This window comes from Apodemus sylvaticus, chromosome 3 (assembly GCF_947179515.1).
Source record: "Apodemus sylvaticus chromosome 3, mApoSyl1.1, whole genome shotgun sequence".
Lineage (NCBI taxonomy): Eukaryota > Metazoa > Chordata > Mammalia > Rodentia > Muridae > Apodemus > Apodemus sylvaticus.
Window position 1 is genome coordinate 48605599 of NC_067474.1, and position 24003 is coordinate 48629601.

The window sequence follows — 24003 nt, forward strand, 5'->3', positions numbered from 1 at the left end:
CTTACTGAGAATTTGCTTCCTCCCATTCCAACAAGGAGCTTAATATTACTATTTTTCTTTTCTTGTATTTTTAGACAGTGTTTCACTGCTTTCTTCGTAGACCAGGCCTATCTCTGGCCTGGGATTAAAGTTGTGGGATTAAAGGCATGTAGCACCACTGCTTGGCTAACAATAGTACTTTTAATACATATCTAAATTGTGTTCTCTATCATGATTCTACCATTACAAACTTTATTCCTGGGAACAGGTTCCATCTATTACTCTAATTTTTACCTCTTTAGCGAGCAAGCAATTATTCACTATGCATAACTAGGAAAAAAACCCATATACTTAAAAGTTCTTCAAATTAAAATGACTAGCAACTGACTTTAGACTGAGTTCTCACTGATCTCCCAAGGACATCCGGCACGGCCACACACCTTGCTACGATCTTTCCGGGTCTTGGCTCTTCCTTTCCAAGGCTTGGCTGGCTCACTTTCTTTTGCCCACCAAGTATTGATGTTCCTCAGGTCTAGCTATTTGGCCACCTTTAATTTTCTACATGGAGATAATTTTAAAATCTCCACCCTATGTTAAAAATGGCAAGTGGCCAAACTTTTACATGAAGGTATTCTCAATTCTAGCAAAATATATTAAATTCTCAAGAGATGAAAGACAGAATGTTTCCCTTCAAAGTATTTCAACCCCAGAATTGTTTCCATTAGGAACATCGTACTTCTTTGCCGAAATAACCTACAGGAGTCTCAGATTTAACACTAATCCTTCTAACTTTACTCCTAGTAGTTTGCGAATAACGCTGCAATTAAAATAAATTACCAACGCCAAAATCTTACAATTGAATATATACTATTTCCTATTTTTGCCTTCTATCAAATCTGTCATGGACACTTGTAGTGCATTACTTTCAAACACTTGGACAAGGAAGCAATGAGAGCCTCTAGCTACCAATTCCATCTGGCTTCTACTAAAAGGAAGTAATTGTAATTTCTTCTTTTAAACACTGGAGTTCTCTGCACAAGCTACAAATAATTGTCTATATACATCCTTCCTTTCACAACCATCCACCTATAATAAACGCTTGCTCCAATCCCACCGCACTGGTGAGTGGCATCATGAATGGAAACAAACCCCAGTGTATGCCTGCATCTTCCCTTCCCATGACCCACAACCAAATGCCATAGAAGTAAACCCTTTATAAAAAGGGAGAGTCTTCTTTTGGCCTAGAATTAGCTCTGACTTTTCTGACTTAAAAAGTACTATCTCCTTTTACCTTTTTTTCTCAATAACCAGCATCACTCCTTTGAGAATATTACTCTATACTTCAACTCTGATGTCAATAAAGAAGGAAAAAAAGCAGTAACTCAAAAGGTCATAAAGGAAATCCAAGTGTTTTAGCAGTAAACAATCAATTATAGGGGCAAACAGCTGCATTTATTTGCATTTGATGAGTAAGTTGTAGCACAGTAAAAAGCATTCTAAACAAAACAAAGAGTTCAGACTAAGGTGAAGAGCTGGTTGGTTTGAGGATTTAAAATGAAACCAATATAACCACTATACAATAAGAGTAACAAGATGGACTTACAAGTACATTGCGGAACCCCAAATATTTCAACACTGAAGTTGAAGGAGATTGTGCCTAAACATGCCACGTAGTGGTGGTGGAGACATTTAAGAAAACCAAGGGGACAACATTCCAGGCAAAAGATGATTAATGGGGGTCATTACATGAACAGAAGCAGAACGGTTTCTCCTATGTAGGAGGTACAAATACTTTTGCTTTTCAGGAAGCATCAAAGAACTTAGATTTGAAAACCACAGATAGAGATGTAAACTTCTAGATAAGGAATCCTGGGAGAATAGACCAAAGCTGAGGTGATAAATGGTCAGGGGGTGTGGTGCTCAGCCTAGCTGTGCACAGAATGGGAATGGGGATGTTTGTCCCTTAAGTACTCTGGTAATATGTAACTCCTCAGAAAGGAAGGACACACACACACACACACACACACACACACACACACACGGGGTGGGGGTGGGGGTTCCTAGGTGGAGTAAACTTGACATATAGTAAATACCAAGTGAGGAAATGTACTGTGGAACCAAATGAGCTATGATTGGACTCAAATGAGCTGTCATTGGGTAATACCTGCATGAATAGGACACACCTATAATTTTTATTCAAAAGAACACAATAAAACAAAACATGATGGGAAAGTTCTCAGTCTCCTGACTTGGGAATGACCTTCCTAATGGGACCTAAGCTTAGGGTCATGAGAACGAGCAGTAGTGGGCCGTCTGAAGTTTAGCAGGAGCTTTGACAGGACTGGAGTGTGGTAAACATACACAAGCCAATACTCAATAGGGATCAATATCCTGGACTGGTAGGCCCATCAGAATGATTGCCGTCTGTACATAGCTGAGATACTGCACACCTGACCAGAAAGAGGCACACCCTTTCCAGGTAACACTGCTGATGGAGCTCAGGTCTCATGCCTGTAAATGAGCACTCTGCCGGCAGAGCGAAGACAGTTCTGCGTCCTTCAGACTTCAATACAATGGGACACGCTCTTAAAGTTAAAAAGGAACAATGTTTTCATGATCACCTAAGCCTAAAAGATTCTCTCATTAACCAGTACCCTGTTTTCTCCTAGACTTTAAAGTATCTAGCATGCTAATGCACTCGCTTTTCAGGGAGGCTGTAGCACAGGAAATCACTGATCCTAACTCGGTATCCATGACCACAAAGAAGGCTTGCACTAGTATCTTTCATAAACACTAGTTTCTCTCCCACGTTCTATTTACTCTGCTTACATCAATCTTTCTAAACTAGGAATGTGTCATCTGACTCATCTCCAATTTTCCTAATCTAGTCACTAGACAGTGCTAATTGTCCAAAATGAGCACTTCATTAGTTGTTCAACTTAAATACACTCAATGGACACTTCTTTCATTAAAAAAAAATATGTATCTATCTGGCTTTCTAAAATGTAACTGATTTCAACACTGTGGAGAGACTTCGAAGAACTGTCCTGCTTAACTGAGGGCCATGATTTACTGTGAATAAAATTCTGACCTGTAAGATTAAAATCCTTCAGATTTACATAGAGGGAAAAGCCCCACTTCTACTGATGAGATGTTGGGCAAATTTAGGTTGGAGGAAAAGGATATATATACATATTTGGTTTTTTGGATTTGGTTTTTTTTCGAGACAGGGTTTCTCTGTATAGCCCTGGCTGTCCTGGAACTCACTCTGTAGACCAGGCTGGCCTTGAACTCAGAAATCCGCCTGCCTCTGCCTCCTAAGTGCTGGGATTACAGGCGTGCGCCTCCTCTGCCCAGCTGGAAAAGGATATTTTAAGAACAGACTGAGAAGAACTATATTTGAAAAACTGCTTTCACTGTTATTTAGTGCCAAGGCCCTCTGCTCCACATCAGCTTTCCCGGCATGACATTCTGCTCTTCATTCTTGTCTTACTTGATAATTTCACCAGTTACATGCTAAAAATGTTCTCATATTTGCTTTAACATTCACTACCTATAAAATAAATAAATGTGTAGTGGTTAGTTTTCTAATGAGGAAAGAAGTTGCACAGTTTTCTCTTCCATATTTTCTGTCCTTGTTTCTGCAGACAGGGTCTCTTATGTAGCACAGGCTGGCTTGGGTTTTGATGTAATCCCGAGTACTAGAATGTTGGACCAGGATGCCTGCCTGGTTTTACAGTGGCATTTTCACTTTACAACGACTAACTTGAATGACTGGCAATGAACCTCTTTGCTTCTGTATTCTATCAGACATTATTGCTAAATACCCATATTTAAGGGTTAGAAGAAAATTGTATGAAAATGTCCCATGAAAAAAAACATTATTCAGTTGTTTAAAAAATATGAATCAACCATGAAAACCACCTTTATTTTAACATTAATAAATAACAGTGGGCTTGCCAAGGATTTTAATATGTCAAGTATTATGCATACTGAAAAAAAAAAAAAAACCTTAACGTGAAACCAACTACTCAACACAACCCATTAGGCCCCCAAATAAAACTGCATTACTTTAATAATTGAACTTTAAAGTTTCCAAAAGAAATGAAGTTCATTCCTTCACCATGCTTATTTATTCAGAGTACCAGGGATTTCAGTTTAGTGACTCATTCTCTGCAAGTCTGACGCAGAACAGGGGAAACGCATCCATGTGACCACACCACCACAGGTCAGGGGTAACACTGAATGTAAATGCTTTATAACTTATCAAAAATCAAACAAACAAAAACAAACAAACCCCAAAACAAAGAAACAATGCTATTGGTGGCAAACAAGAAAAAAACTATGCAAATGCTGCCTTGTTTCCAGTACTGACTCCAACTGTGCTCCTAAGAGGGCTTCAGTGCTCCCGAGATAATCTCTTCCTCCCAGCATGGATACGGTGAATAAAGCTATGCTAGAAGAACTAGTTACTGAATGATCAAATAATCAATCATGACTAATACTGTTCTTGAAGACTAATCTAATGAAAATCGTATCATTAGATAATGTGAAGACAGACAAATCTGCACAACCTAATGCCTATAAATAATAAAATCAAAACATAATACTTCCTTATAGAAAGTGTCTCATCTATGTAACTATAAATGTTAAGGATTCTTGCATTTTATAAACACAAGATGGGCTCACTTGGATGATACCAATTTTAAAATTTATAAAAGTGTCTAAAAAATTCTTTCCACAAAAGTTTATACAGTTTAAAGCTATACACCATCCATAAATCTCAGAAAATGGGAGGGAAAAAAATCTTATAAGATCACATACAAAAGAAGAACTGAAATGTGATTTTATTAAGGCAATACTGGGCTACTTCACAAACCACCACCTGGAATATTTACACTGCGTCACTACTAGTTTCTATCACATTGACAAAGGATATCTTAAAATACCAATGTTAAAAATCTTCCATGTAGTAAAGTCTTTATTCACATTTCCATTACATTTCAGGGACTCCTAGTAACTATATCTGATCAGAAGCAATGGAAAAAAAAATCTGTAGCTCTATGAATGAAATGAAGGGATCTGCTCTAATTTCACATGAACACCATCCCCCAGAGAGGAGGATGGCGAATTCACAGAGTGCTGCAATGTGCCTACTATGCCAAACACCTTGATATCATCTTGTAAATGTTTTATGTTAAAAAAATTAACTATGGCAGTTCTAGTTTTAGTTCAAAAAGTTCTTAATTTAAAACAATAAAAGTTTAAAAACTTGATCACTTCGTTAAAATTAAAATTGCAAATATAAATGTATCATTTACTCATTAGACTTACAGACTGCTGGTGGCAGCAAATGATTTACAATAATAAATATATACAAAAGATATCTACAAATAAAGAGTGCTGCTTTATACATGAATGGTGATCTGCTGAAAAGATACCAATCACACTGATAATTCAGTATCGTTCATGGAAAGGACAACTGGGTGACAGAAATTTGAGGCTTAACTCAATTATTTACAATAACTGAAGTACTGATTCTGTTTAAGTCCCATAGGGATAAAATAAAGTTCTACATGACAAATGTCATGGCTTTTTTTCTCATTTTTTTTAAAGCTAGGTTAATCCATGTCAACAAATTTAAAAGCTCACAATAGCATGCTTGATGGCTTTCTATTTAAAATAAATCTACAAATGATATGTATTTATAGTACATGAGTTATCAGTACTGCCCTCTGCCTGTGGCTTTACCTATACTGATTTCTTTTAGACCAGTCCTATCTGGATTATTTGATAGCACTTCAAGTTTTTTTAGACTGACAGTAGGTTTCATTTCCTGAAGTTGTTTTAGGACAAGCTCGGAGCGATCTTTAAGAGTCTTGTCTAAAACAATTTTTACATTCTCACTGCACTGAAGCTTTGAGGGATTGGCAAATCGTACAAAGATTTCACTGTCTTTACAAGCACACACATGATTCCCACCAGTCACAGCAGTCTTCTCAACATGTCTTCTGGAGTTTGAATGAGATCCTCTTTTACTTCCACTGTGTGAATGGTCTCTGTCAGTATTTTTCTTCTGCTTCACTGCAGACTCTTCAAGAAACTTGAGAAAGGACGCTTCAAATCCCATAGGTTTAAAGGAGCTCCAGTCAAAGGACGCAGGGTGCTCCTCGGTGGTCTGGACTGCTACAGCAGTCTCTTCCTCTCTCTGAGGATTACTTACCACCACCGAGGCTGCTGGCTCAGCCTTATCAATCTTCCGTTTCTTATTCTGCACGATGCTTCTTTCTTTATAAACTCTCTTCAAATTACTAGTCTTTTGTTTTTCTGATATGCAGGAATCATGTTCCTGAAAATTGTTATTTACCTTTAAAGTAGTATTGACTTGGCTTTCTGCATTTGTGCTGTCTTCATTGATTAACTTTGTAATAAATAACTCTGTTAACTCGTCCATTTCGTCCTTTTCACCTTTTGGACCGTCTTCCTGTGTGACAGGCGCTGGATCTGAGTTATCGTTTTTCTCTAACACAAATGAATCAGGGACTTTTGTATCATTCTTTTCATCTCCTTGCTCAGAGATTTCTTTTTCTTGTGGGTTGCCACATCGCTTAAAGACAATAAGAATATTGCGGTGTTGTGATGTAAATGCCTTGGACAATTTGTGACACTTATAATGTCTAATCATATTGCTTTCACTTGTAACAACTGAAGTACACCCTTTTATCATACATGGATACTGTGTCACAAATTGGCTTGTACACTCTGCCAAGGCATCATTCCTAGCCTTTATGGAATATACGTGCTTCCCACGTTTTAGAGAATAAGGCTTATTTTCCTCAATCTGCACTATTTTTGCGTTCTTGCTTTCTAAATTACTTTTTTTCTTTCGCTTAGTCTTTGGCATTTTCAGTCCGTCATTCCCGGATCTGTTGTGTTTTGTGGTCCGCTGCTTAGACTTTGACTTTTCTTGGTTTGCCTTACTGGATATATTTTCCTGGCCGGTTAATTTCCTTGGCCGAATCAGATGGGCTTTATGCTTGTCATTGTGCTTATTGAAAATGTGCCGGAGCAGATTAGAGCGCGTGGCATAGATCCTGTCACAGCCCTCACAGTCACACTTGTATATGCCATCTTCTTCTGTCTTACTTGTCCTTGCTCCAATTCCATGGTCTACCTCAAGATGAACAACATAGCTCAGGTATGTTGTAAAAGAAGACTTACACTCCAACTGATCACATGAAAACTTGCCAACATCCACAGCAGCAGTCATGCTTTCAATCTCCTCAGGGGTCATTTCATGAAGTTTCATGTAGTGCTGTATTAGGCCAGTAATTGCTTGGAAAATCCTAGAACAGTCACTCACCTGACACCTAAATTCTCTCATTGATTGTTTAGGTTCAGTTTCTTCACTTTCTTTAACAACTTCACTTTCCTCTTCAACCTCTGCAGAAAATGTAGGAAGATTTGACTTGTGTACAGCCTGGTAATGAAGAATCAAGTTTTGCTGGATAGTAAATGCAGCAAAGCACCCCTGGTGAACACAGCAGTACGGCCTGTATGAACTGTATTTTGTTGGAAATTCTAAAGCCTGGGAAACTGGATTCTTTTCTCTTTTTTCTTCCTTTTCTTTTCTATGCCTCTTATTTTTCCTTCCTTTGGTTTTTAGGTTTGCAACATTTGCATTATATTGTTCGGCAGAGGATATGACAGGCTGTGAAGAATTTTCTGGTTTCTCAGGACTTTTTTTTTCTGCAAGTTGTTTTTCTGGGATTACTGTTACATTATCAAGTGCACCTTGAGCTGTCGCTGCTGGTACCCTGAAGGTTGGCTGTGACTCGGTTTTTGTTTCCTCTGCTGTGGGTGGCTGTTTCTTCACTTGATTAATCTGTGGAGTTGACAAATTTTCACTTTGAGATTTTCTTCCATAGGGCCTTTTTATTTTTAGTTTTACCATTTCTTCTATTGTAAAATGATGTACCAACTGACAGTGTGCCCGGAGATTAGAGTTTCTTGTAAATGTTTTCGTACATGTAGGCACTACACATTTAAATGGAGCAAATTTTAACTGATTCTTCTTAATTTCCAGAATCATCTCTGGAGTATACTGATGAATTTTACCATAGTGTTTAAAGAGGGCATCCTTCGTCATAGCACTATAGTTACAGCCTTGGTTCTGACACACAAAGGGCTTGTTAACTCTGTCATTAAGCTGAACATGTATCACTTCAGATACTGGCTGGGCTACGATATTTGGAGTTGGTTTAGTAGGAGCAGGGGACAGTGCTACTGATTTGTTCATCGGCATAACCTGGGAAGCCGGAGCAGAGATGTCAGTTTCTAGTTTTAAGTTTTGCAAAGCCTCTAAGATGTCCTGTATCTGATCCTCCTTGTGTAATGCTTCGGACTGAGGAATACTACCTTTTGTTGGCATCACAGTTAGGAAAGAGGAACACTGAGAAGAATCAGGCAACTTGTTATCTGGGATAGAGTTTGTGGAAGGAAGTGGCATGCTGTAATTTATCTGAGCATTCTGTGTTGTCTCACCAGTACCCTGAGATCCACTCTTTACCTCAAGTATTTGAGAATTCATAGCAGTTTTAATAATTTCAAGAGTCTTCTCAAAGTTCTGAATAACATTATCTTCAGAAATCTGCAAATCAGAATTCACTGGTGTGCATGAACTCAAAGGCATCATTCTGGAATCACCATTTTCAGTTCTTAATGTTAAAGGGGTTAGCATTGTATGGGGTTCAAGACTGGCTTTACAGTTCTCTTTTACATCATTTATAAACAAATGATTGTCAATGTTATTTAATTTCTGTGTAAGATTTCCCACCAAAGCCTGAGGGCCACAATCTGGAATCATGTCTGAGCGTGTGTTGGTATCAGGGACGGTAAGATTCTTTGCTGTAAGTCCCACTGTTAAGTCAGTCGGCGCCACATTTGGGGAAGAATTAGATACAATTACTGCAGGAGCAACTTTTTTTCTCTTCTTGGTTGCACTATTTCCTTTTTTATTCAAATGACTGGACCTTGTATTTTGAGGACCACTTATAACAGAAACCTGTGCACTATTATTGGTAAAATTTTGTGATGGCTCTGTAGAGCTACTGAATGAATTGGAGCACATGCCATTTTCAATAGTCTTTAGCAGTAAATCATTTGTTGTAAAGATAGGCAAACTGTTACATTCTTTGAGGGTGGAAGTTTTGGAATTTGGTGTTTGATTCTGGTTTGATGGTGAGGTGTTTGGGGGGCAAACTGTTTGTAACAAGGGTGTCACAGTTGGGCCTGGCATTCCCGACGCATTTGCTTGTGCTGCATCGGAGACACTGCCTATTGGAACAACCTGAGAAAGCATTTCAGCACTCTCAAATGTGCTGGGAATGCCAGCAGTTTCTAAAGCCTGCTTAATAATTTCACTGCCTTCCTGACTCGCACTAGCATTAAAGTCACTCACATCACATCTAGGAAATGTACTTGGTAAAAAGCCTGGACGATTTTCCACAGAAAGAAGTTGCAGAAATGATGGATCTTTAAAGCACGTTTCTGGATTAAAGTTAGCCTGCTGTGGCTGTTGCACATTTACTGCGCTTGTGGAGAGAATCATGCTGGCCAGAAGGGAAGGCTGTCTGTTGGTCTGTAGCAGTTCCTGTGCAATCTCTGCCCCATCCAGGGGTTTGCAGTAAGACCTTTTGGACAGGTGTCCGCCCAGGGACCTGGGGTTGGTGAAGGCCCTGTAGCACCGGCTGCAAATGAACTTCCCATCCCTGATGATCGCAGGCCACTTAGCTCGTTTGTTGTGCTTCGGTTTTCTCTCCTTCCCGTTCGGGCCTCGACCGCGGTCTTTTTTCACTTTCTTAGGTGCAGACTGTTGTGCACTGGTGCTACTGAAATCATCTGCAGGACTTACTTGGGAAGGAAACACTCCATTTTCACTGCTGCCCCCTTTCAGAAAAGAGGAATTTATGTTTCCTTCTGTCTGTGAGGGATAATGATTTGTACTATTTTCTAGTTGGGAAAAAACAGAATTATTCTCACTGTCTGCTGGTGAAGAGAAGAGAGAGCTATTTTCTGTGGGTAAAGGAAGAAAAGGATCTGAGCCACTGTCAATATTCAAAGGCAAAACTGTTTTGGTTAGATCTTCCATTTGTGCTGGTAAGGTAGTATTAGACAAATTTTCCATTTGTGAACATAATATGCCATCTTGTATATGTTTATCCTGAGAAGGTATATTTGGACTTAGGACACTTTCCACTGAGGGTAACAATGGAGTTGATACACTTGCTAAATGAGCTGGAAAAATGGAAGGCGAGACATGCTGCAACTGGGCTGAACAGGCAGGGTTCCCATTGGCTTTGGTCTGTGGTGTAAAAAAAGCATGATTAGAGCTGCTCACTTGTGACGGCAAAAAATAAACACACTTTCCATGATTTGGTGTACTTAAGTTGTTAGATTTCTGACCTTTTTTAGTTTTGCGCTGCAGTTTAAAAGCAGCGTATTGGTCAGGGTGTGCTGTCTTCATGTGTTTTCCAATGCTCTGTGAAGAGTTGTATGCTCGCGTGCATCCCTCAACCTGGCAGCTGAACTTCTGACCCGGAGCTTTTGGAGGTACTGATGGAGACCCCAAGGGACTGCTCAAGTCCGGCTGCGATGCAACAAATGTGATACTTTCTAGTGTCTTAAGAGGTAAATCATAAAGGCTGGATGAGGTTTTAACATCACCTCCACATTCAAACTTGCAAATCTGTGAATTGTCTTCAAGTCCTGCCTCATTTTGTACAGAAAAGGTCATCAGCGTGTTCACCTGTCTCTCTAAGCTGCGAGGGTTAAGGTCACCCATCTTCAGGGACTCTGAGCTTGCTAACGAATTCTGAGCAATCTGGGCTTGGTTCAGACACTCATGATCTTTCTTCTCCTGGAAACCTGGATGACACAGATGGACAGCAGCACCCACACCTGGCTTATGCGCATCTGTGACCAGTGGCTCACCAGTGCCTTCCACGGTTAGGTTTCCTTGCTTTCCAAAGTCATCCTCAACCCCACGGTTGACAGACACCTTGATGGACACAGCTACTTCGTTGGTCCGAAGAGCAGTAGTAGTATCAGGGTTTTCCAAACCATTTAACAATGGCATGTTAGCTTGCTGGAGTTCAGTGGCAGAGAGCCGGCCTTGGCCCGCCGCAGCTGGCTGTGCTTTGTCCATCTCCCACTCTCCACTTCTGCTGTCTGACCCCAGGCTCTTTTCAACGCTGGTCTCCGACCGTCCTTCCCCGGCCGACCCTTCTGAGCTCGGAGTCACCCCATTTCCAGATGTACTAAGCTGGCCTTCAGGAGGCAGCCCTTTTTCAGGTGCACTGTGGTCATCCAGATGCTTTTCCATCTCACTCTGAGAACGATACACTTTACCACAGCCGGTGAACTTACAAGTGTAGGTATTATAATGCTGTGCTTCGTGATCATACAGTAAGTAAGCTTGTGAAAAGATTCTGCCACATTTTGGAAATAAGCACTTTGCTCTGAAGACTTGATGCTCCTTTCGGTGGGCTAAGAGCTCTGCATAACTATTGAAGCCAGCCTTACATTTCATCTGTATGCATATGTACGGCTTACTGCCACAGTGCATCTGTAAGTGATCGTTGAGATGGGTGACGCTTACAAAGTGCCTTCTACAGTACTGGCAAATAACTTTTTTGCTTTGCATTTCAAGGAAGCGTTTGGCATCTTCACTATCTTTATGGCCTTTCACATGAGCAATTAAATTTTTGAAATACTTAAAGCCCTTTTTACAAAAGGTCACAGGGCAATTAAACTCATTAACAGGTACTGGTTTCTGGACAGGGATCACCTCAGGCTCATAAGACTTGTCCTTGTCATCATTCTCATCATCTGAACCATCGTTGTCATTAAACACTATGAAATCTGTGGAATAAAGGCTGTTCTTTTTTATGGGTCGCTGCTCCTGTTTAGCCACAGTATTAGTATTCGTCTTTTGATTTTCATGGGTGGCTGTGATTTTAGGAGGCCGGCCCAATCTTCTTAATGGTTTCATAGCTGCTAGTCTCTCTTTACTAGACTGTTTAACATGCAGTGTAACATGTGGGACAAACGATTCTTTAGAATTAAAATTCTTTGCACATATGGGACAGCTGTAAATCCCATCTTTGTAATGTTTTTGAGCATGCCGTACTATTCTGTGTCCAAGGAATTCTTTGTCACAGAGCAAACAATACTGCATGTAGGCTTGCCAATTCCTAAACCTAGCAGATATAAACCCCCTATCTTTTAATTCTTTTATCTCCTTCTTCTTTTGTTTTTCATCACCAGTATCCATCAGCAGGCCGGAATCAGTTCCGGAAGCAGAAAGGCCGTTCACAGACGTGTCTCCCCTTTCACCCTGGTAGTCTACTTTCTCATAGACTTCACTGTCATTCAGTTCATCAATTGAGGACACAATAGACGCCTCTTCTCCCATGAGTGCAAGACACTGGCGTTTCAAAGTTTTCCAATCCCAAAATTCTGGATCAAAGGGCCACTGAGTTTTCAAAACAAGTAAGAGTTCACAACGTAGAGAATTTGGTATTGGAAGATTCTCTTCATCATATTTCTGGTCTGGCTGGTTGTATAACATTTCCACAGCATAATATGCATCTACTGTAGGCTCAATAAGAAATTCACTCAATTGACAAGCACGTTTAACTTCCAGATCCTCAGGCAACAAACATGAAATGGTTTTGCAAATTGATATTTTCACTTCAGTATTTTCTGTAGATTCCAAGCGAAGGGCTTTTACACATAATTCTATGCAGGTGGCAAGTCCAGCCCCTTCAGTCTGTGAAACAAGCAAAATACAGGAAAGGTTACTCTATACTATTAAGCACAGATTCTTTAATTTTTTTTTAATTGGACTTAATATTGACATGTACTGTTCTCAAATCTTAAAATAGAAACACAGGAAAAGACACCCTGACTCAAAACAGCTTGATGTGAATATGGGTGTACAAGGAACCAGAAAGAAATCCTTAAAAACATAAGAAAAACTAAGCAAAGATCTGAAAAAAAAAATCACTTTTCTAACTTTTCAGATCCCTTTTATAAAGCAGAGGTCAAAGGGGCGGAGAGACAGCACAGGGCTAAAAATACATGCTGCGCTTCCAGAGGACCAAAGTTCAGTTCCCAGTACCCATATCAGATAGCTCACAACCAGAGTCTGACAGAGTCCTACAGAGTCTCATAGGAACATGCATGCATGCATGCATGCATACATGCATACATACATACATACATGCATATGTAAACACACATATATACAAATTGACTCATATAAATAAAAAATAAAAATACACCTTTTAGTAATGTTTAAAAGACAACAACTCCTAAAACAGAGGCCAAAACAACACTTAACTTCACACTAGGTGTGATCTATAAAGTAAACCAGGATCTGAAGTTCCTGGTTCAGTTGGTAAGTGTCTGGAGAACACTAAATGGTCATTAAGGATCCTTATCATGTACCATTAATTTACGTTTGTCTTTGTGATTTTTAAGAATACAGCCATCTTAATTCAGTTACAAACTCCTTCCTCAGACACCCTAACTAACAGAACAATTAATTGAGTCTTAAGCGTAGGGTTTCTACTGCTACCATAAACTAAAATGTCAACTCATCTAGAGCACACTGAGGCATTCTTAAGAGAGGATGCACATGTTCTTGGAGTGTCAACATTACAATGTAGTAAGTAGAAAGGGCTGTAGCATATATTGCAATTTCATGTCTTCCTCTGGGAACAGATGATAAAATCTTTAAGGGCAGGGCTATAATTTTCAAGTCTAACTTCAAGGAGTATGAGAAAAACTATCCTACAGGAATGGAGATGCACCACTACCCTGCTGGGGTATCCAAACACTTGGGAGGCCGAGGCAGGATGAGGCAGAGTTCTACGTTGTTAGTGACATATCAAGTTCCAGGCCAGCCTGACCACACGGGACCCTGTCTCAACCGATCAGAGCACACTATGACTGTGAGGGCATGCTGCACCTGTGCTACATAAACAGGAAGCAGCCCTGACTTATAGATGGCTGCCATCATGGAGAACCGCTCTGGGCAGAACAAGAGGGCCTCCTTACAAGAAAAGACTTGTAGTGGTGAGGCAGTCCCTCTCCCCTCAGCCTTTGACTCATCTAACGGAGAAAGGAACGCCTTTTCTCATGGGTAAGCCGGTCGGTGTAGTCGGCGGTGAGATCAGACCAACACCTAGCTACCATGGCTTCTACTTCCGAGTTTCTTCTGCTCTGCGCACTAAAATAGATATTAAGTAGTAACACAACTGACTGTTAAAGCTGCACAGCAGTCTCCTCGGACACTCACTGCTCTGTTTCAATTTATTAACTCTGATACCACATTACATAGCACAGAAAATAAAGATGAGTTAACAAGGGTGAAGAGAGAGGAAGAGCTACAAAGTAGAAAGATACACTTTGTTCTCACTCCTAAAACAAAAATTATTTCAGGACAAAATAGATATAAAAAATATATTTAAGACTTCCTGACCAAATACAGTCAATAGGGAGCATTTTTTTATTTTTTATTTTTTATTTTTTTTGTTTTTGTTTTTGTTTTTTTTTTTTTTTTGATTTGGTTTTTTCCAGACAGGGGTTCTCTGTATAGCCCTGGCTGTCCTAGAACTCACTCTGTAGACCAGGCTGGCCTCGAACTCAGAAATCCGCCTGTCTCTGCCTCTCAGAGTGCTGGGATTACAGGTGTGCGCCACCACTGCCCGGCAATAGGGAGCATTTTTAAAAGAGGATTTTTTTGTTTGTTCTTATTTCATCTTTTAAAAGAATTTGGATATGATTTTAAAAAAAGTTTTCATGCTTAATTTTTACCTTCTCTGCAATGACAGCACTTTAGCTCACTCTGTACACATTCTGTAGAAAAGACCTGAGTACTGGTTACTGTAAGAAAATCAGTAACCCAGGGCTGCGGTTAGCTTGGGGACAGGCTCTGACCTTGGTAAATGGGCAGGACCTGATGTCAGCCTCTTCAGGCGCATATAATCTATGCATTTTATCTATGGTGCTTTTAAATTTTCAATTACTATGTTTCTGCATTTCCAAAAGTTCTGACTCTTAAAATCTGTTTGGTCATTTTAATAGTGTTGCTCTTTTTCATGCTTTACTATTTTGTCTTTTTTTTTTTTTAATTTATTCTCTTTACATTATCCATACTATTAGACAAATTGATCCTGCTAGTCTCGTTGACAGTGTTTTCTGTGTATTTTTATGTGAATGAGTTCTTTGGTTGAAAGTATATCTTCATCACGCGTGCCTGCTACTCTTGAAGACCACAACAGCACCAGCTCTGGAGAACTAGATTAACAGCTGCTGGTGATAAGCTGCCAGGTGGGTGCTGGGAATCAAACCAAAGAGCAGCTGGTGCTTGCAACCACTAAGTCATCTCTCCAGCACCCAGTTATTTTTGTTATTTTTAATTATGTGTTTGTGCACATGAGTTTGAGGTACAAGAAGAAACCAGAGGGACAGGGTTCCTTGAAGGTGGAGTTATGATTGTGACCTGCCTTCTATGGGTGTTGGGAACTCAACTCAGGTCATCCACAAGAATCTATGTGCTTTTAACATCAAAGCCTTTCCTCCAGCCCCAATCTTACTGTGCTCTGGGGCAATTATTTCATAGTTTTTCACTCATGGCTTTATATGCAGTTTATGACTTTATGCTTGCACTTAATTCTATCCTTATGTCCGCTTTCGTAAGCCTTAATGATGAACTGGGCTTACACAGGGCTTTTTACATGAATTTTGTACAGACAGCATGCCCCTTCAAAGCAGTTCTGTTCCTGCTTCTGCAACTATGTCTAGGCCAGGTTTCTCACCTCTTAAACGTTGATCATTTACTTGTCATGGGGATTTATGAACTAAACAGCCCCCTAATCTGTATTAAGAGTTATGGTTATAATTTCTTAGGGAAAGATTTACCTGCTTTAACCCAGAAATTAGCTGAGTATTATCTGAGGCTGTCTATCATCCACCAGTGGTATATTTTTCTAGTCTGTTTTTCAATGAAATGGTACTTCACAGGTTCCAGAGAATCAATGCATTGAACTAACTATGCAGCCATGCATTAAGTCTGATCTGGGTCTGTATGTGTGCACCACCACTTCTGGTCCATGCGGTGCTGGGCGTCAGATACAGGGAACTGTATGCTATAGCAAGCACTCTCCAAATCTACAGCCTAGTACCTAGTTCAGACCTTTTGATCCAGTTATTAAGTTACTTTTTGTGTTGAATCCTAGGAGGGGAGGGGTATTTTCTTAATGTTCTTGTAATTTCAGTTGCTATAAAAAATATTGCTTTATTTTATCAAGTATTTGTGGCTGTTTTGTAGTAAGTAGAAGGGTATTTAGTGTTTTGTTTTTTTTTTTGACCCACTGTCAGCAATAGAATAATTTCCACATTCCTCTTTATACTTTCTGAACTTGCATAGAGCCAAACTACCAAAGCAGTATAATACATACTAGGACACTGAAAACCAATCACTGAAGAAAATATCAAAATAACAAAAGTAAAGATCTCACAAAAGACGGAGTTACATAATTTAAATTAAGGAACAGTAACTTGAATACTCTTACCTCTGAATTAATAACTTTAATCAGGAAGAAAATGTGATATACAGTCTTCGTTAACAAAGAAAGTTGACGACACCTTTCTAGGTACACTTGTATTGATGGTTCTACCCTTTGCTGCAATTTACTCCAAAACAGAGTGAGTTCCCTTTGAAAAAAAACAATTTGAAGGATAAACAGGAGTAATGCAATAATCATGGAATAATCATATAATGCATCAATGTAGCCATTACATTTGAAATTAAAACTGACTTTAGAGTCAAATTCTGTTTAAAATTATGTCGAAATACAAGATTAATAGTCACTCTGAATTTCTAAAGAATAAAAATCAGATGCAGTTTCTTACTGTATTAGTATTTTTCAATCTTGGAGTAGCTGTCTTTTAATAAGAAAACATATAACACTCAAACAAGTTATATAAAGAAAACCTTTGAGTCATTTTTGAACTTTAGACGATATACTATAAAAATACAAAGTCTGTGTGCATAACATGTGACAAGGCATAAGAATTAAAAACATACCTATCCTGGATTAGGGGTGCACCTCAGAGATAGAACCTTCTCTAGCAGCCTTCAATTTCACCATCACCCCAAATAACAGCTCCATAAAGCAACTGTCTTCTACATTCAAATCTACCCAGAAGGCTGTTACTATTAGATGAACAAAACTGCCAATGATGCTATAGACCTCAGAAAACACACATGTGATATAAAGGTTAAATAGAAAGAAAACTGAATTCTAAGCTTATCTGATGTTAATAACAATGCTTTCACAGAATAACTAAAATGATAAAATATGCCGGCTGTGCCCAATTTCTCTTCCGTCCCTCATTTAATTCCCCTCCTTCAGCATTTTCAACAATTGTTCTCAAGAGCAGCTTTGGCTACTGTCTTCTTCAGACTCCAGCTCCTTAGATACTGTCCTCTTCGCTGCAGTTACGGGACTGGAACATCTATAGAGAACCTAGTCAGAAACTTCCGGCAACATTCACCTTTCTAGTTCTTTAGAAGCCTTGTCTACTTTGATTTTTCTAAAACCTGAATCTTAATTAACCCATGAATCTTTTGACAGAATTTTAATTAACAGCAGGCCACATACAGTTTGATTGGTTCCCTAACAATATCCATTTAGTGAGGTATACCACTGCAGTCTTCTCAGTGACAGTCTTTAAACAACACATTTCTAAGACTGTATCATATCTCTAAGCACTGTGTACTGTGCATGAAAAGGGCGCCTGCCGTTCTTCCTCCTTCAGCATCTAATGAATTCATCCTTATCTCCCAATAGCTGAACATGTCACTGTACTCAACACAGATGCCGAGGTTTACTTCACATTTCTTTTGCCTCATGCCACACAGAGGAAGGCCCGTACATGCTAGTTGGATTACTCACCTACGCTCAGTAACTCCACTTTCTTCCTCCCATGTGTCCTCTCTAGTCACTGTCCAAACAACTCTCAACTGTGCTTTGAACTAAGTTTAAACATGAAGTTTTTAATGTTGCCCTTCAGAGTTGGGAAGAGGCGGCTTCTGTGTGTCATATAAAATTCACCTTCATGTTTTAAACCAATGTAACAATGATTCCCTAGAAATCACTGACTCTCACATTATCTTATGCTCAGAAAATCTACTTGTCCATGATAAACACACTGTAGTTATCCATGACTTTAAGAGCAATAGCCTCTGTATTTAAGATTTAACTTATTCACAAGCAACTACTGAGAACAGCTTGGTTACCTACGAACTTTGACTGCACAGCCATTTGTTTACCTTGTGTGTTCTAGATGCAGTCACATGCCATGTGAACACACATGTTCTTAAATGCCAGGATGCTAGAATCCACATTTTCTTTAAAGACTACCTTGCCACTGAGTGACAACAGCTCATCTCAGATAACCATAACCTAGGCTTCTCGCATTAATGGAAGTCAGAATAAGCTGCAGCCTCCCAAAAGCAAGTTTGGGAATGTGCTAGATCAGGAAGCAGATAAAAACTCAGCCAGGAGAATAGTCTCTACAGGTATTAAATAGACTATATTTCCACGGCTGTTAAGTAATATTATCAAACTATATAATCGTAGGTTAAAAAATAGACTCTAATCACAGATTGGTAAAAGAACTAAAAATAAACAATACTGTCTGATAAAATAAATCTTTTGAATTGTATTGTCCTTAACACAAAGAATTCCTAAATCTAAAATATGAACTATTTGATAATCAGGTTGCACAGAATAGAATACGTAAAAATACAGTTTTTTGTTTGGGTAACAAAAAAGATTTTTAAAAGTTTCTAAATGATATGAATTCTTTTCTGCCCTATCACATCCTCTTCACCGTGGCCAGCCCCTTAAAGGAAACTGAGCGCCCCTCATCCCCACCCTCCACTCCCACCCCCCACCCACACCCCGTGTGTTTGTTCTGTTTCTTTTATTTTCTCTCTCTCTTTTAGGGGTGGAACAGCCTTCAATATCATTGCAGTTATTGACACTCGCCCAAAAAAGCAGCAGGGATTATAGCGTCCACACGGACTCAGTGGAAACAGACCACGGCCTTCAACATGGCCTCCAGCAGCAGCACGCAGTGTAGACATGACACAGTCCTCCTTGTGGCTGAGGTAGGGGCCAGGCTGCTCTCTGTGGAGCTGATCATGGTCAGTGTTCCTGCCAGAGGCCATGGAGACATCTGTGACCCCTAGTACTGCTGGAGGCCATCTTAATTATATGAATTCTTAAAATCTACTTTGTATTCTTTTAACTGTTTTATTTCATTTTTAGACAGGGTTGGCTGACCTGCAGCTCACTATGTAGGCCAGGCAAGACTAGAAATTGTAAAGATCAGCTTACAATGCCCCAAGAGTAATGGGATTAAAGGCATGTGCCACCCCACCTGACCTTTGCTTTCTAATTTAACAAAATCTCCTTAAAAAAAGAAAAGCAACTCACCAAGCACAGTACATATCTCCTTGCTGGAGCTGCCGTGAGAGAAAGGCAGTGCACAGCACAAGGGCGCTTTTCTCATCACCCTCAGATTCTAAGTTACAGATCATTTCTAACACATCTTTGCAATCAACTTCCGAAATCTATAGAAAAAGGAAACAGAAACAGGCTATGAAGTGGCTTTAGGACGGACGGACGGACACATACACACACACACACACAATGAATTTAATTTTTCTTTCGATACACATAAATTCTTATCAGTAAAACATATTAAGTTATATACTATCAAATGATAATTGAGATAAAGACTTGGCAATAGTTTTTTAAACTACTATTCTTTTTAACTGATAAAAATATAGTATTCTCAGAGAGTATTAAAACTGCAGGATACCAACTACCTTCAGAAATGCATGAATCTTCGGTAACTAACAGGTGTTAATTAATCATAAGCATCTATTATCCACTAAATTGGATCCATTATCAGAAAAGAAAACCACAACACTTTTACCGTTACTCTTTGACTCACTGATTCAAATCATTACTAAAACCAGAAGTTTAGTTACTACAGAGATGTAGTAGATATAGACTAATAAACTGTCTACTAATTTCAAGGGAAGAAACAATTGAGAATATTGTATACAGTGGCATCACTTTAAAATCTCTACTATTTTGCTCACTCATCTCTACTATTTTGCTTTTCATATCAACTTATTCCAACTCAAAGCGTTTCTTTGAGTTCATATACTCTGAAGGCAACCTGAATCATTTAACCTACTATTCAAAGCAATTTAAGATATGCCACTTTATTAATTATACATATAAAACAGAATTAGACAATGACTTCTACAATTTGCTATAACAATAAACAACCAAAGATTGTCTTTGTTTCTTGAACTAGAAGTGAGATGGTAAACAGAACCGAAGAATGAAGATCAGCAGCATCCTTGAGTCTACCACAGAGCTGCGTGTCTCTCCTGGCTGATCTCACAACTCATCAAGTACAAGGTAAGCAGAAGGCTCTGTGTTTAAGACAATGACATGATTCTAAGGTTGATGAGTAATAATAACGGTGAAGGCTGTGTGGCAACTGCACTGAGAAACTGAGGCTTGGCATGGTGGTGCTTGCAAATACAGCTCAGCGCTCCCGAGCACAAGGGCAGAAGAGCAGAAGATCGTAATTTCTAGGCGAGGGTGGATTAAAAAAAACAAAACAAAACAGAACAAACACTGAGAAAACCATCAACTTCCCTTTTTGTGAGCTAACAATGACTTGTTCTTAAAGATGTTAGAAAAGATTTTTTTGTTTATGTGAATGTATTAATGCCTACATGTACATATATGTACCATACATGTGCCTAGTGCCAGAGGCCAGCAGATGGAATCTGACGGATTCCTTCACTGGGGTGAGGCAGGGTGTAAAGCATCATGTTGGTGCTGGGAGGCAAGCCGAGGCCTCTGCACTTCCTCCCTCACTCAGCTTGTTAGTCAACCAACAGCCATGTTAAAATAAGGCTGCAATTAGTACTTGCTCTGACTGAATCCTAAACAGTTTGTGGTCAGACACGTCATCACCCAGGGAAAGGCTGAATAAAGACTGAGCGTGTGTGGACCATCTGTTGGTAACTGCAGAACAGTAAGAATAGTCCACCACTTCTGTCAGCCTGCTGGAGCAAAGCTCTATCTCTAAGTACCCCATGTACATAACCCAACAAACTATTTTAAACTATTGATTGTTTATACAATCAATAGTTTAAAATAGCTACAATATGTTAAACACAGTGCCAGACATTTCATGTACACAGTAATTATAGTTTTACCACTAGGCAGAAAGTGTAATATTTAATAGATAATAAATTATGTAATTTGCTTACAACAATTAAGAACTAGATCCACAAATCAAACCTATACGACTGGCATCAAAGATCCAAACCCTTATCATTTCATTACATCATCTTTTCAGGCTTTTGCTAATTTTCATTACTCTAACACATTCATCATGACAAATGTCAGTCGGATGAGCTGCAAGCCCCTTTAAAACCATTTCCTAATATGTTAGTGACAGTAATGAGGGTGAACTGCTTATCAGGGCGGCTTCTTCAGCGTTAGCGTGGATACTCGGCATGAGAGGCTGCTGGGACGAACCCGCCAAGGCCGAGGGTCACTCACCAAAGTGCTTGTAACCAGATGTGCTTTACCTTCATGATTTTTTAAATTATTTGCATATATACAATGAGATACTGGGTTTGGTATCCAAATCTGAACATAAAATTTCTTTTCACATCTTATACACATTGCCTGAAGATCATCATCCCATGTAGTACCTTTAGTATAATACCTGTGTCTTGCTGTGACACATAACATGATGGCAGATGTGGAATTTTTCATTGGTGGTATGTCTGTGTTCAAAAAGTTAAAAAGATTTGAGGAAAATTCAGACCTCAGATTTGCTACCTTGGGATGCTCAGAGATTTAAGCTACTCAAAATTATTAATGTATTGACAGTCAAGACTTCAATATAGGCTTAGACTCAGTCTCACCTCAGAACTCCACATATCTAAGCATGCTGAGGTCAGAGTGTTAAACATTGTTCTTTACTTGTTCGAGTATTTAAAAATTCATTATCTCTTGAAAATATGATTTATTTGAATCTCATCATGGTTTCTTTTAAAACATGAATTCCTATTCAAAGTTCATATGGTACCAATTGTGTAATTATTTCCCACAATACTTCAATTAAATTAACTCTTAATATTTTAAGTATAGGTGTTAATTCCTCTCCCTGTATTTATTTTTATATATATATGTGTGTATATATAGAAAAAACACATGTATGTATATGCATATGTACATGCACACAATGTACAAACTGAAATAGCTCGTGTCATCAAAATATACAAAAACTTCAATTAAAAGAGTTTATTGGGGCTGGAGAGATGGCTCAGAAGTTAAGAGCACTGACTGCTCTTCCAAAGGTCCTGAGTTCAAATCCCAGCAACCACATGGTGTCTCACAACCATCTGTAATGAGATCTGACTCTTCTGGAGTGTCTGAGGACAGCTACAGTGTACTCACATATAATAAATAAATAAACCTTTAAAAACAAAAGACTTTCTTGCTCCTACTGTTCTCCACCGCCTGTTGAAGCGAGTGCTGTGCACTAACGGTCAGAACGGCTTTGCGGTCCTGCCCCTCTCCTCGCACTGCCACGCAGGCTCCAGGGACTAACTTCAGTCCCCACCCTTACATGGCTCGGACCTTTGCTAAGACTTAAGTTCCCCTGATTTACCAGGAGTTGGCCTCTTAAAAAAATTAAATAAATACAGCCAATAGCAGAGATAGGAGAACTAAATTTAAATTAATGAATGAATAGATAATTTGTGGAAGTAAAATATAACCATCTGAACAATAATTGTGTTAAAACTACAAAGCAGCATAATTCAGAAATTACCAATATAGCACCAATTTAGGGACTATTTTTACAAAATAGGCCAAATTTCAAATGTAGGACTGAGCAGAATGATCTATTTGCTAAAGATCTACTATGCTAAATCCTCTTATAAAGCAGAAATATAATTTCAGAATATAAATAATGATTTTATTTTCATATGGACCTTTGTGCTGCTTAATAAAAGTATAAACCATTTAAGTAGTACTTCAAGTTTACCAACTATATTTTAAAATATATTGGTTCTAATTATACATTAAGCCTCAAGATTACAGTTTGCTTGCCTGTAATCCCAGCTCTCTGGGAGGCAGAGGCAGGCGGATTTCTGAGTTCAAGGCCAGCCTGGTCTACAAGGTGAGTTCCAGGTCAGCCAGGGCTACACAGAGAAACTCTGTCTTGAAAACCAAAACAAAAACAACAACAACAAAAACAAAACAACAACAACAAAAAGATTACAGTTTGCTCAGCAAAATAAAGATTTTGTTTCATACAGAAAAGAATTTTAGAGGCAAACTTCTCATCACGCCAAAAGAAATGTAAAAACATCATATAACTAGCAAATGTTTCAATACAACACCTCAGTGTCAGAAAGAAGGAATTTCACAAACTGTTTTCAGAAGGCACATTGATTGTTATGGTTTTTTGTTGTCGCTTTTCTGAATAATCTGTCTCTACCCTATTCACAATGTGTAGATACTTTGTTTAAATTCTTGTTTTGTTTTGTTTTTTTAAAGACCTGGCATAGCTCAGGCTGGCCTTGAACTTGCAGTCTTCCTACTTCAACCCCGAAACCTCCCCATGGTGGAATTCCAAGTGTGTAGCACCATCCCCAAGTCTAAAATATGTAGATTCTTAGGACCAATGCCATTCCTGTGTTCATGTATGATGTTAGACGTTAGATGTATCAGTAGATTTGCAGAGATGCAAGAATGTTCACTTACAAGACAACAATCTAAATATCCACCTGTCTGATTAAATATATCACATATCTTTATTATGAAACTG

General features: G+C 38.9%; 1 protein-coding gene across 1 annotated transcript in view; it reads right to left on the reverse strand.

Annotated features, from left to right (window-relative positions):
* Window positions 1-3880: 3880 nt before the first annotated feature.
* The window catches only part of Znf292 (zinc finger protein 292), a 61029-nt gene continuing 40906 nt past the window's right edge, over window positions 3881-24003 (reverse strand). Inside the window, exons 6-8 of the mRNA XM_052176230.1 lie at window positions 19557-19693; window positions 16623-16764; window positions 3881-12811 (exon numbers count right to left, since the gene is read on the reverse strand). Coding sequence (XP_052032190.1) covers window positions 5702-12811; window positions 16623-16764; window positions 19557-19693 — 7389 coding nt within the window. The 3' untranslated portion in view covers window positions 3881-5701. The remainder of the gene's footprint in view (window positions 12812-16622; window positions 16765-19556; window positions 19694-24003) is intronic.